Source organism: Theropithecus gelada, chromosome 7b (assembly GCF_003255815.1).
Source record: "Theropithecus gelada isolate Dixy chromosome 7b, Tgel_1.0, whole genome shotgun sequence".
Lineage (NCBI taxonomy): Eukaryota > Metazoa > Chordata > Mammalia > Primates > Cercopithecidae > Theropithecus > Theropithecus gelada.
The window spans coordinates 19,235,968-19,250,216 of record NC_037675.1 but is presented as its reverse complement, the minus strand read 5'-3'; the positions used below and the strand labels follow the sequence as shown (position 1 = coordinate 19,250,216).

Sequence of the window (14,249 nt, the reverse complement as noted above, 5' to 3'; positions counted from 1 at the left end):
GGGGTGCTAGACAAAGAGGGGGTTGTCTGGGTGTCTGCATGGGTTTGTCTGAAAGCTTAATTCTGCAATAGTAGCAAACCTAAGGGACTCATTCCCTGATAATTAACCTAACTTTGATCCATTTACGTGGGAGCAGAAGTTCATTCTTTTTTCTTCCTCTCAGACTTTTTTTTTTTCTATTCCATATCAATAAAATGAAAATTTAGGCAAGCTAGCTGGCAAGCTTATCTCTAAGTTTCTTCCTAGGGCTAAGACTTACAATTTCCCTTCTCTCTTCAGTTCCATTTATCAAATATTTACTGTGCTCCTTTCTTCTCTCCTTTTTCAAAATAGATTTTTAATAAAGTGACTATTCATCTACACTTTATTAGGTAAAGTGATTGATTTCCTAGATTTATTTGAAACAGAAGGATAGCACTCAATTAGATGACTATATTTACATCTATACTCTGTTCTGTTAAAAAGGTTATTTTCTAGCCAGGCGCGGTGGGTCACGATGTAATCCCAGCACTTTGGGAGGCTGAGGCAGCTGGATCACGAGGTCAGGAGATCGAGACCATCCTGGCTAACATAGTGAAACCCCGTCTGTAATAAAAATACAAAAAAATTAGCTGGATGTGGTGGTGAGCGCCTGTAGTCCCAGGTATTCGTGAGGCTGAGGCAGGAGAATCGCTTGAACCCAGGAGGCAGAGGTTGCAGTGAGCCGAGAACACACCACTGCACTCCAGCCTGGCGACAGAGTGAGACTCCATCTCAAAAAAAAAAAAAAAAAAGTTTTATTTTCTGTGTGTAAGAGGTAGGGATCCAGTAAAACAAAAATCATTATGTCTGTCTTTGAAATTAATGAAGACTGTAGTTCTCTTTCTTGTTTAAATTAATGATTTTAACAGGTATTTATTCCTCATATCAGCAAGGATACTACGAATGTATATATTTATCTACGTGCATACTTATCCACATGCTGTTTCTCACATGACCCTCTAGAGAAGAATGTTATGCTTCATTTGGCTTTGAGATTAGTTTTGTCCCCTTACTGTATAAATCCTTGGTTTAATTCTATTTTGCTTTCCCCTCCTAATTTCTTCATTTCTAACATTTGAGGAGATAGCACTGAGTGAATATATTGAAAACACTACCCTATGAAACTATTTCCAGTTTGTATTGTTCTAATAGTGAAAAAAATGGATGTTTTCTCCACTAAAATTTTCCAGCTATTTATTCCAGTTGGATAAATGAACTAATTCAATTATTTATCCAAAACCCTGTCTCATATATATATATGAGAATATATATGTTCTCTCTTTCTCTCTCTATATATATTTATGTACACACATATATATGCTCTCTTTCTATATATATGTGTGTGTATATATATGTCTATATAAGAGCAATCTTGAGTGATTGATGACTTTTTCATTAATTCCCTTTTTTCCCCATACATTACTCCCATTCCCCTCTCTGCTGTGTTCTGTGTATTTGGTGATCCTTTATTTGTATGACCCAGTAAAACATGTGCTTCATGTGCCGGTATCACTTGTTGACATAAATGGTATTGCGCTAAGACCTTTTCTTTCTTCTTTTTTAAAATTTAGCACTATGTTTTATGATCTCTCCACATTGCTCTGTGTACATCTGGTGCATAACTCACTTATTTTTATATGTCTCTGAAATTTAGGGGCCATTTTCACGAGAACTTAATTCATCTGGAAGTTGGACTGGCATACATTTAATCAGATTATCTTAAGAGAGTTTTTATTCAACTTCCATCGATATAAAAATGAATTTAAGAACTAAATGGTCATTCATAAGTAAAATTTTCAGCATTTAATTAAACACAAAAATTATCCTTCAGTAAGTCCTAGAATTGACTGACCTGGCAGAAGATAGTGCCTTTGTCAGAACTGAAGGAAGAATAAGGAAATCTCTTTATTTTAAAAATATCTGCTTTATTGAGGTTTGATTTACATACAATAAAATTCATCCAAAATTTGATACATTTTGACAAATGTATACAGTCTTGCAACCATTACCACGATTATGATACAGATTTCTGTCAGCTAAAAAATTATTATAATGCTTTCAGTTAATACCCTCCCTACCCACTAGCCACCAGCAATCATTTTTTCTGTCACTATAATTTTGTATTTTCTAGGATTTCCTTTAAATGAAATCATACAGACTATGGTCTTTTGTGTTCGACTTCTTTCATTAAGCTTAATGCTTTTAAGATTTTTTTCATGTTGTTATGTATATCAGTGGTTCCTTTCTATTGCTGAATAGTCTTTCAACATACATATATACTATAACTTATTTATCCTTTAGTTGATGGGAAGAAATTTGTGTTGCATACAGTTTTAGGCTGTTATGAATGAAGTTACTATGAACATTTGAGTACAAGAATTTGTGTGGATATATGCTTTTATTTCTGTTGGTAAAGAGCTAAAACATTTGCTCTTCAAGACACTGTTAGTGTATATCCCTACAATGGAATATTGTTCTGCAATAAAAAGGAATGCACTACAGATACATGCTATGACATGGATGAACCTCATAAACATTAAGCTCTGTGAAAGAAGTCAAACATGAGTGACCACATATTGTATAATTTCATGTATATTAAATATTCAAAAAGGTAAAGCTATAAAAACAGAAAATAGATTAGTGGTTGCCTGGGGCAGGTGCAAGAAGAAACAGAGATTAACAATAGACATGAATGATAGAAATGTTCTAAGGCTGATTCATAGTAATGGTTGTACAACTTAGTAAATTTACTAAGAAGTCATTTTATACATTTAAAAAAATTGTATACTTGAAAATATTGAATTATATGATATGCAAAATACCTTACTAGTTATCTTTTTAGGAAATGTTTCTGTAAATAAAATAGAAAGGCAAGCCACAGACTGGCAGAAATTATATGTAAAACATATATCTGATAAAGGACTTAAATTCAGAATATATAAAGAACTCAGAACTCAATAATAAAAAGAAATAACTTGGTTTTAAAAATAGGCAAAAGATTTGAGTAAATACTTCATCAAAGAAGATATACAAATGGAAAATAAGCACATGGAAAGATGCTCAACATTATTAGTCATTAGGAAAATACAAATTAAAACCACAATGCACTGGATTAGCAAAAATGTCAGAGTAAGAAACTCTGAAAATTCTTTCTTCCATAAAAGCAACCAGAAAACTAGCAAAAATTGTCATAGTCAGTTTTATTTTTCAGAATTGAGAATCAACCAAAGGCTTCTAGTGATCTAGGGATTGTTATTTAAGAAAAACAGCAGAATCTTGGAAGGAATAGCAAGCTGTGTGACATTTTTAACTTGCCCTGTTTCCCATCTTGCCCTGTCCATCTCGGGAGAGCCTTGAAGAACCAATGGCCCACAATTACAGTGGAAACAAGCAGCCTGGCTGCCACTGAAAGGAGCAGAACAGAGTAGAATTTCCTTCAAAGCTCATTATCAGAGGATTGTCATTATCTGACATGTCTGGTGGTTCTCTGGAAGACACTACTCACAGTGCTGTCTTTATCTGACCTGACTCAGAGCTCACCCAGTGAAAAAGCCTTTTCCCTGAGGGTGTTTGTCTAAAACAATTAGAGACAATTGATTAACTTCATAACTGTCTAAGACAGTGTATAACAATTGGGGCAAACAATAAAATGACCAAAAAGCTTAAAAGAAAAACCTAGAACATGAGGTGTGCATAGAAGGCTTTGAAAAATTCTGACATGTTCTTGGAAATCCAGAAGGCCCCTTTTATGTGTGAGGGTTAGTGCATGTTTATGGCTATCTGTATGCTCAGGAAAGACCTGGGAAGGCCACAAGCTGTCACCTCTGAATGACCTTTAGGCTCTGTGCAAACAGTTAAGTGAAGGCTAAGGCAGAGTTGCTTACTGCCTAGTTAAATGTTGAAGGTGTGCCCCAACATATGCACAGAGCTCCTCAGGAAACACTGAGGGACTTATTGGTTCCAAGCATTTAAGGAAATCTCTGTCTAATCATTAGCTGACTACCAAGCTAACCTAATAAAGCCTTCAGTGCTCACATATCACAAATAAGACTTTATAGGTTAATTCAAAAAAGTGACTAAGCAAACAAATGGACAACGACAAATAGCAAAAACAAAACTTTGGGGAGGAGAAATAATCCGATTTTTATAGTTGCCACATTATAGTATTTAACATGTCCAATTTTCAACAAAAACTTATGACACATGCAAAGAAACAGAAGTATGGACTATACACAGGAAATACAGCAATTATTGCAAGTGTTTCTGAGAAAACCTAGATAGTGGACTTATTAGACAAAAACTTTAAGTCAACTACTTTAAATATGTTCAAAGAACTAGAGAAAAACATGCTTAAGAACTAAAGGAAAGCATGAAAACAATGTCTTACCAAATCAAGAACATCAATAAAGTGATGAAAACTATAATTTATAACAAGGAACCAAATAGAAGTTCTAGGGTTAAAAACTACAACGACTGAAATCAAAATTTCATGAGAGAGGCTCAATAGCGTGTTTGAGCAGGCATAAGAAAGAGTCAGCAGTGTGAGAAACAGCAAAATAAAAGAGAATGAAGAAAAATAGTCTTAGAGACTTGAATACCAACATACACATAATGGGAATTCCAGAAGGAGAGAAGAAAATAAACAGGACCCCAAAAATGTGAAGAAATAGATGGCCAAAAATTTCCCTGAATTCTGAATCTGTATATCCAAAAAGCTCAGCAAACTCCAAGTATGATAAATTTAAAGAGAACTACACCTACATATGTCATAATCAAATTGTCAAAAGCCAAAAAGAAAGAATCTTGAAGGCAGCAAGAGTGGAGCAACTCATCACATGCAAGGAATTCTCATTATCATTAGGAATTGATTTCTCATCAGCATCTATGTAGGCCAAAGGCAGTGGAATGCCACATAAAAAGTGATGAAAGAAAAACACTGTGAACCAAACAAAACTCTCCTTCAAAATGAAAGATAAATTAAGGCATTCTCAAATAAACAAAAACCAAGAGAATTCATTACTAGCAGGCCTAGCATAGGAAAAGTTTGAAAGGAAGTCCTTCAGACTGAAATGAGAGTTCACAAGACAGTAACTCAAATCCACATGAAGAAATAGCACCAGTAAAGGTAACTACATAAGAAAATAAAATGATAGTATAACCATATTTTTTGTTTGTAACACTTTTTCTTCTATCTGATTTAAAAGGCAACTGCATAAAACAATAATCTAAATCTGTGTTGATCAGAACACAATTTATAAAGATGTAATTTGTGAGACAAGAGCACAAAGGAGGGGGAGGGGAATGGAGTTTTTTAACCCTATTGAAATTAATTTGATATTAATCGGAACTAGGATGTTATAAATTAATATGTTAATTATAATCCCCAAGTCAGTCACTAAGAAAATAACTTTTAAAATAGTAAAAAACCAAAAAGAAAAGAAAGTTAAAATGGTACATGAGAAAATATCTGTTTAACACAAAATAAGGTAGTGATGGACAAATAAACAAAAGGGCATAAGATATATAGAAAACAAACAGCAAAATGGCAGATATAAATCCTGTTTTGTTAGGAATTACTTTAAATGTAAATGGAATAAACACTTTAATTAAAGGCATAGGTAAAATAGTTAGGAAAACATGATCCAACTATATGTTGTCCACAAAAGACACCTGTTATATTTAAAGACACAAATAAGTTGATTGTAAAAGGATGGAAAAAGATACCATGCAAAAAGTAACCAAAAGAGGACTGGAGTAGCTGTACTAATATCATACAAAATGTAATTTAATAGATTTCAAAATTGTTACTACAGACAAAGAACATTTTATAATAATAAAAGGGTAAATCTGTCCAGATGATATAACAATTATAAACATATACGTACTTAGCAACAGAATTCCAAAATACGTGAAGTAAAAACTGACAGAATTAAAGGGAAATCAGGCAAGTCAACAATAATAGTTGTAAACTTCAATATTCACTTTCAATAATTGATAGAACAGCTAGGCAGAAGATTATCAACAGGTAAATAGAAGACTTGAACAATATTGTAAACCAACTAGACCTACCAAACATCTATAGAACACTCTACTCAACAACAGCAGAATACACATTCTTCTCACATGCACAAAGAACATTCTCCAGAATAGATCACATATTAGGCTATAAAACAAGTCTCAATAAATGTGAAAGGATTTAAATAGAAATTATGTTTTCCAACCACAATGAAGTGAAATTAGAAATCAATAACAGCCAGGCACAGTGGCTCATGCCTGTAATCCCAACACTTTGGGTGGCTGAAACAGGAGGATCACTTGAGGCTAGAAGTTGGAAACCAGCCTGGGCAACATAGCGAGACCCTCATTTCTTAAGAAAAGAAATCAAGAACAGAAGGAAATAAAGAAATTAGCAAATACATGTAAACTAGATAACATATTTCTAAATAACCAACCAGTCAGGGAAGAAATCACAAGGTAAATTAGCAAATACTTGAGATGAATGAAAAAGAAAATGCCATACTAACTTAATGGAACGCAGCAATAGCAGTGTTTGAAGGGAAACTTATAGCTGCAAACACCTATATTTAAAAAGAAGAAAGACCTCAAATCAATAATGTAAACTTCCACCTTAACAGACTAGAAAAAATAAAATCAATCTATATTTAAAGCAAGTAGAAGATTGGAAATAATAAAGATTATAATGGAAAATCAACAAAAAGCCACTACACACCAGTAGAACTGCCAAGGCTGACAGTATCATGTGTTGGCAGGGATATGGGCTAACTGGAACTCTGACAAGTTATTGGTAGGAATGCAATATAGTACAACTACTTTGAAAAACAAAGTAAAACTTGCTGGTTTTTTATAAAGTTAAATGTATACTTGCCATATCACCCATCAATCCTATTGTTAGGTATTTGCCCTAGAGTTCTGCCATTTTTTCTTATGTTAGAACTTGAAATCGGAAGGTAGTAATTTCTTTAAGATAATAACACCAAATAAAACATTTTCTAACAGAATTCTTATTTATTTCAATCCCTGGGAGTCTTTAAAATTCTAAGTAGAACAGCTTATTCTATTTCCTAAATCTTATCTCTAAATATATTTGGATTAACATAAAATGAATTTTAGAATTGTGCAAATGTTGTTTTTTTTTTTTTTTAATTATTGCTTGTATATATGGCCTGAAACTTTTCTGTGTCGAGAGACAGATTTTGACTATAGGTAGCCCCAGTGCCAACATAAACGAATGATTGATTTCATTAGAAACCTAAAGTTATAGCTTTAATTTTCTGGTGTCATTGTGGATTTATTCTTAGATTTTGAACTTCTTTCTTTTCATATTTTTGTAGATTTGTTGCTTCACCTCTAGCAAAATCGTTTGGCATTAAAGAGACAGTTCGAAAGGTTACACCAAATACTGTCTTAGAGAATTTTTTCAAACATTCCACAAGGCAACCAATGCAAGTAAGTACAAATTCTTTGCTTTTCAATTTAAAAATCTTCTTTCTTAATGGTTCAGTTATCTATAGCTTACCTTCTGTGTGCAAAAATCTATTCCAGTTGACCAGCAAATGATTTGGATTAATTTGGATTTATTATTTCTTTGTTCTGTTGACAGGTTTAGAACATCCCAAGTATGATACATATGCTAATATAAAATAACAATGTTAACAGTTGAACTATTATATTTAACTATCGTGTTGAGCACTAATGATCAGTGCCATAATTTGGGCATAAAGGTCAAAATTTAATTTTTAATGGTAGAATATATACAAAGTATACAGATGAAGAAAGAAAATTGCTTGGGCAGAGAAGCCCATATCTGACACTTTTGATGACTGTGGCATCATCAAAATACATTACACACATTATGAAAATCCTCATTGGGGTCGCTTTCATGAGTAGGACTGTTATTTTACTCAAAGCCTCAACATGCTCAGAAATATGCTGTGCCCCTGACTACTCTCCAGAGAGAATTTCTGAGAAAGTCACAGTTCTCTTCACAATATAAAGTTTCCTTCATTTATGTTGTAGTACACTGCATACTTAAATACATGAAGAAAAAGAAAAAAGAAAAAGTTTTTAATAGTTAAAAAAAAATGTCCAAGTAAGTCTCGTGTTCACTCCAGTTTTATTATATTTCCATCGTTAAAATGATAGATGAAACAAAACTTCTCCAAAAGTGATACAACCTCTATGATGAATACAAACAGCGATCCCCAGTAATTTAAAAAATCAAGTACATATACTAACACAGTTCTAGGATAAATAGATTTTTGAGGGTCCTGAACTTTATTTGCTGAATTAAGTTGCCTCTACTATGACAATTGCTCTAATTTGTTCTTGTGGTTTCTCTGCACATGAAAGCACTTTGAGGTTTGACCACCTCGCATGAGATATAGTGTCCAGAATTGCTCATAGCAAGTGAGAGCTGGCTCTAACTTGTTCTGCCCTCAGCTCCTGTATTTGACTGCTTTTGTAACCTAGGGATAGTCTGACAAGCCATCTTTATATATTTTTTATTCCCATGTGCTTTAAATGACTGACATCATTCATCTAAATCCCTTTGTTACTACTGGTGATAATAATACCTAAGCATCCCTTTATATGTTTCAAATGGGAAGTTATTTAGCTGTGTTAAAAAAAAATAGGGCTCTTTCTGGAACCCTTATTATCCTTCTTTGTTTGGGAACAACTAGCTTTAGTAATACTTTGTATAAAATGGGAAGAACAGTGCTATAATGCCAATTAGTTGCTATATTTGCTATTGCTAAGAGCTTCTAGTCAGCTTTTCAGGATATTTAAAATTATCTAGAAAATTTGGTCCTTACCAAGCTTCTCTGCTATGGAGAAAAAATGGCCATATGACAAAGGAAAACTAAAGATAGCTGAAAAGGTTTATAGGGTGGTGGTCTTTCTTTTTCATGATTAAGATGAGGAAACTTAAGGCCCAGCCAAAGGGAAATGAGTGGTCATGAAGCTAATGAGTGGCTGAATCAAAAGCTAGAACCTGGCCCATACTTCCAGTCTAGTAACCTTTCCACCATGCTCCAGTGAGTTCTTTATCTGTAACTGGAATGTTAAAAATATGTTTTAAAGGCTGGCTCTGTGTTTATAGCAATTATTCTAACTCAACTGACATTACAGTATAGTTTAATACAGATAGAATTTTGACATTTGCATCAAGTAAGAGGAAAAAAAAAGTGACCAGGTACAGTGACTCACGCCTATAATCCCAGCACTTTGGGAGGCCGAGGTGGGCGGATCATGAGGTCAGGAGATCAAGATACTGGCCAACATGGTGAAACCCTGTCTCTACTAAAAATACAAAAATCATCTGGGCGTGGTTGTGAGTACCTGTAATCCCAGCTACTTGGGAGGCTGAGGCAGAACGATAGCTTGAACCAGGGAGTCAGAGGTTGCAGTGAGCCGAGATCACGCCACCGCACTCCAGCTTACCATACCTTACTCATCTTACCATATCTCCCACATTAACCTGGCCAGTGTCATACTATATATATACACACTATATATACATATGCATACTATATATATAGTATATATATATAGTATGACACTGGCCAGGTTAATGTGGGAGGTATGTATATATAGTGTATATATAGTATACATATATATACTATATGTGTGTATATATACTATATATACACTATATATACATATAGAGATATATATATGCTGATGCAGAACAAACAAGTTCTGGAAGAGATCTAAAGGAAACATGGCACTGTTAGACTGACCTCAAGCCAGTTACTATAATCAATAAAGGTATTCCAGTGTGCTAACTTGAGTCATTCATAGATTCAAACACTTTTAGAGCAAAAACCTCTTCTAGTGCAATTGATTGTACAGGTGAGACATGTGAGAGCCAAAGAGGTAGGGTGACTCCTCCACTGGCACAGAGGGTTCCGTTTTCAGTCCAGAGGCCAGGTCTCTTGGCCCCATTCAGCACTTCTCCTTTAGGCCATTCGACCTCTCCTTGAGGCTGTGCCTGCGAGAGGCCTTTCCTGTATGTTCTAACCCACTTCTGAATGTTCACGGCAATAGGTAGTATAGAAGCTAAAATACAAATTGTGAGGACAGACCATGTGGGTTTAGAGCTTGGCTCTGTCACAGGCTTTCTGTGTGGAAATGGACAGATTAAACTTCCTGTGCCTCAGTTCCTCCTCTGTGAACTGAGCATAATTATATTGCTTATCTCATAGGGCTCTTTCTTGTGAGGATCAAATTGAGTTAATACATATAAAGTGCTCAGAATAGCACCTGGAACACAATAGATGCTCAGTAAAGATCAGCTATTATTATTTGTACCATTAACTTTGTGCCTATCATGCACTGACTTCCAAAGGAGCCTGTTTAAACATGTCCTCTTAACTCAAGGGAGTTGTCACTTTGTTTCTTAATCATGCTTGTTTTTGTTCCCATGACATCTTGCACTATTTTCTGATCATTACAGATGGTCAATAAATGCTTCATGTTTCACACATTAATTCAACAAAACACTTTTAGAGACTTTTGCTTGTAAGGAGTTTTCTCTCTCAATAATATCATAGTGCATGAGGGCAGTATTGACAAGACTGTCTTTCAACTAGATTCTTCTGTACTCCAAAATAGAAAAAAAACTTCACATCATAAACAGTTACTGTCTTCTATATATGTTTATTAATAATTCATTAGGCAATTATTTGTAGAAGTCATGGGATAATAAAATTAGATTATTCTAAGATCTGAGAACATTCCAGAATAAAGACAAGGACTTTAGTTTGCTTTGCTCACTACTGAATCTCCCATGCATAGGTGGTGCCTGGCACCAGTGCATAGAGACTCTTTAAATCCTTTCAAAGGAATGAATGACTAAAACACTTCAAATAGTAAAGCTAGGCCCAGAGCCCCTTCCATCTGAGCACACAGAGTATAGTGCAGCAGCATGCCCAAATATGTCCTGTTGTGCACCAACCAACAGAATTTGAATTGTGTTCTCCATTTTGGGGGGTCTGTTTATGTTTGCAAATTGTGTTAAAAGTAAAGGAATACTTTCGTAGTCCATGGTTTCCTTTCTGTGTTTGTTTATAAAAATCTCTAGCATTGGCACAGCACTTAATAGTTTCATTAGCATATTCCAGTCCCTTGGTCCTCAAATCATCCCTCTGAGATGGGTAGCAAACATTCTCTTAATATCCCATTTTCCATGGCGGTCAAAGTGCGGTGCTTATGCCTACATAGCTAGGAGGTAGCAGAACTGGATCTTCTGTTTTCAGCTTCCTACCCTTCCTACCATATCCAATTGCTTTGACACTGCAGTGTTCTTTCCTTCCTGCGAGGGAACATATGAGATAATCTAGCAGAAGCTATCCGGCTGGTCACGACTTTTGGGTATTCAGCCATCTGGCCCAGAGGCAGGCTTTATTTGGCCCTCACGATATTCATCCATAATTGGTTTAAATTTACCTTGAGGGATTGGTTAACATTTTTTAAAACCTAGTGATTTCCCATCAAAATCCTGGGTCTGCACATTTTCTCTGGAAGTGTCAGCCAGATCTCGGTCATACCTGGCCTTTTGGAACATGATATGTGCTTTTCTGCCTGCTGTATCCATACAGCTCCCACTTCTTTCCTCAGCATTGAAGCTGAGGGTCAGTTTTATGACGTTTTATTTTTCACAAAATAGAATTAAGAGGAAATGTAAATGTTTATTTTATTTATTTATTTATTTATTTTGAGATGGAGTCCTGCTCTGTCACCCAGGCTGGAGTACAGCGCCACGATCTCGGTTCACTACAACCTCTGCCCCCAAATTTCCAGCAATTCTCCTCCCTCAGCCTCCTGAGTAGCTGGGATTACAGGAGCCCACCATCACGCCCGGCTAAGTTTTGTATTTTTAGTAGAGATGGAGTTTCACCATATTGGCCAGGCGGGTCTCGAACTACTGACCTCAGGTGATCCGCCTGTCTCGGCCTCCCAAAATGCTGGGATTATTGGCATGAGCCACCATGCCAGGCCAGAAATATTTCTTATATTTACTCAGGAAATAAAAAGTCAAGAGGGCTGGCATTTTTCATAAGCATATTTCTTTGTGGATGTGCAGAAGTTTACCATAGGTTTAAAGTACAAAACATTCCTATGTTAAAATCCCACTGTGGGCCGGGCGCAGTGGCTCAAGCCTGTAATCCCAGCACTTTGGGAGGCCGAGACGGGCGGATCACGAGGTCAGGAGATCGAGACCATCCTGGCTAACACGGTGAAACCCTGTCTCTACTAAAAATACAAAAAAATAAGCCGGGCGAGGTGGCGAGCGCCTGTAGTCCCAGCTGCTCGGGAGGCTGAGGCAGGAGAATTGCGTGAACCCGGGAGGCGGAGCTTGCAGTGAGCGGAGATCTGGCCACTGTACTCCAGCCTGGGCGACAGAGCGAGACTCCGTCTCAAAAAAAAAAAACAAACAAAAAAAAACACAATAAAATCCCACTGTGAAACAGACCTGGTCCATTTGGTCATTTATGTTTCTTGTCTGGCTTGGGTAGATCTTTGAATTGTTAACCTTTGAGAGAATCTATCATTCATATTGTTTCCAATTTTAAATCATAGCCTACAACTTCTACTTCCCAAAAGAGAAGCAATCATCATCATCATCATCATCATCATCATCATATTTTGCAATTGTTATTTTTGTTCTTGAAATTATTTTGGATTATTTTGAAATAGGCTCTCTATATAATTAAATGTAAAAGTAGATGGCTAACACCTGTTTGAGTTTTTCCTGCATTATCTTCGGGAGCTGTCAGAAAGATCATGTGAAATAACAAAATGCACTAGCCTAAGTTCTTGTCCACACTTTGCTACTAATTTTAGGTTTTTGGACAAGTCATTAAACTTCTTGGGGTTTCAGTTCCTCATAGGAAAAATGAGGAGATTGGATTTTATTGGATTTGATTTAAACTATACTGCTCTACCTGGCGCCTAGGAAGTCCTAAGCACATTTTAGCTGAACAAGTGAGCTCACACATGCAACTTGAACGCATGGGTTGCTGCCAACTTATGGAGAATTGATCTTTCTTAGTGACTTAGAGAGCTAGGATAGTAACATTTTGTTTTTTGGGGGGTGTGTGTGTGTGTGATTCCATAAGCAAAAGAGGTAAGTTCCCTGGCTCCAGGTCTCATGACAGAATTTTTCTCATCCCCAGTACTGAAGCTCTTGTAACTCAATCTCCCTGTCTCTTGTCTGCCTGCCAGTCTGACTCTGTTCTTTATCACTCATTTATTCGTTTCATCCCTTTTCAGACTGATATTTATGGACTGGCAAAGAAGTGTAACTTGACGGAGCGCCAGGTGGAAAGATGGTTTAGGAGTCGGCGGAATCAAGAGAGGCCTTCCAGGATGAAGAAATTCCAGGAAGCTTGGTAAGGAGGACGGACTAAGCTTTAGGAATGCTGCCGTCCTATCTGGAGCAGAGTGGTCCTTGCAGAGAGAATACTGCCAGGGCAGCAGAGGGAGGGTTCAGACCCATCTCTGTCACCCACCGTTGTGGTGTTTTAGGCTCCTCACACATTTCCCTTCCCTGCTTCCTACACTCCTTTATAAATCGAGTAAGCTCTGAATTCTATTTATCCAGCCCCCCGAACCAGAATAGGTTCAGACAGACTCCCACACTATGAACTCTCTAAGATGAACAGGAGACGTTATGTACTCGGCCTGAAGCACAGAAAAAATCATAAAAATATCTTAATTGGTGTTTCTCTTTTCTTAGGGTCAGGGTTGGCCCTAGGTCACCAGACTTTGTCACCTGGGTCCAACCATCATAATTGTAAGAGCAGAGAATGTCTGTGAGGATGTGTGTTCCCTCTTAGAACACTGAGAAGGCCTCTCTGTGTGGCGTGGCTCATGACCTCAGTCCTCCAGTGGGGTGCACAGCTCATCCTCTTGGTTTCTCAGGAGGCTTGGCAGGAGGATCAGGGTGGGCTGGGGCATCAAGTGGGGTCTTACCAGAGCTGGCTACTTGGAGTCCATTCTGAGGGCAGGGAGACTGCACTGGATTTGTTTTTAGTTTCATTCGAGTTCTGCTTTTTTTTTTTTTTCCCCCTCCTATAGGATATCATAGTACTTTAGGTCACTCTCTTGTGGCAGAAACTGACACTTGTGCAAAAAATGGTGAACCAGGTCATTGCTCTCACTTTGTTTCCCCTTCTTTCTATCCAGATGAATGTATATGAGTT

General features: G+C 36.5%; 1 protein-coding gene across 2 annotated transcripts in view; it reads left to right on the top strand.

The window, feature by feature from the left end:
* Nucleotides 1–14,249, top strand: part of CERS3 (ceramide synthase 3) — a 135,526-nt gene that overhangs the window by 45,008 nt on the left and 76,269 nt on the right. For both annotated transcript variants that reach the window (XM_025392216.1, XM_025392217.1), the window contains 2 exons: nt 7,374–7,488; nt 13,318–13,436. In XM_025392216.1, the coding sequence (XP_025248001.1) occupies nt 7,374–7,488; nt 13,318–13,436 (234 nt within the window). The remainder of the gene's footprint in view (nt 1–7,373; nt 7,489–13,317; nt 13,437–14,249) is intronic.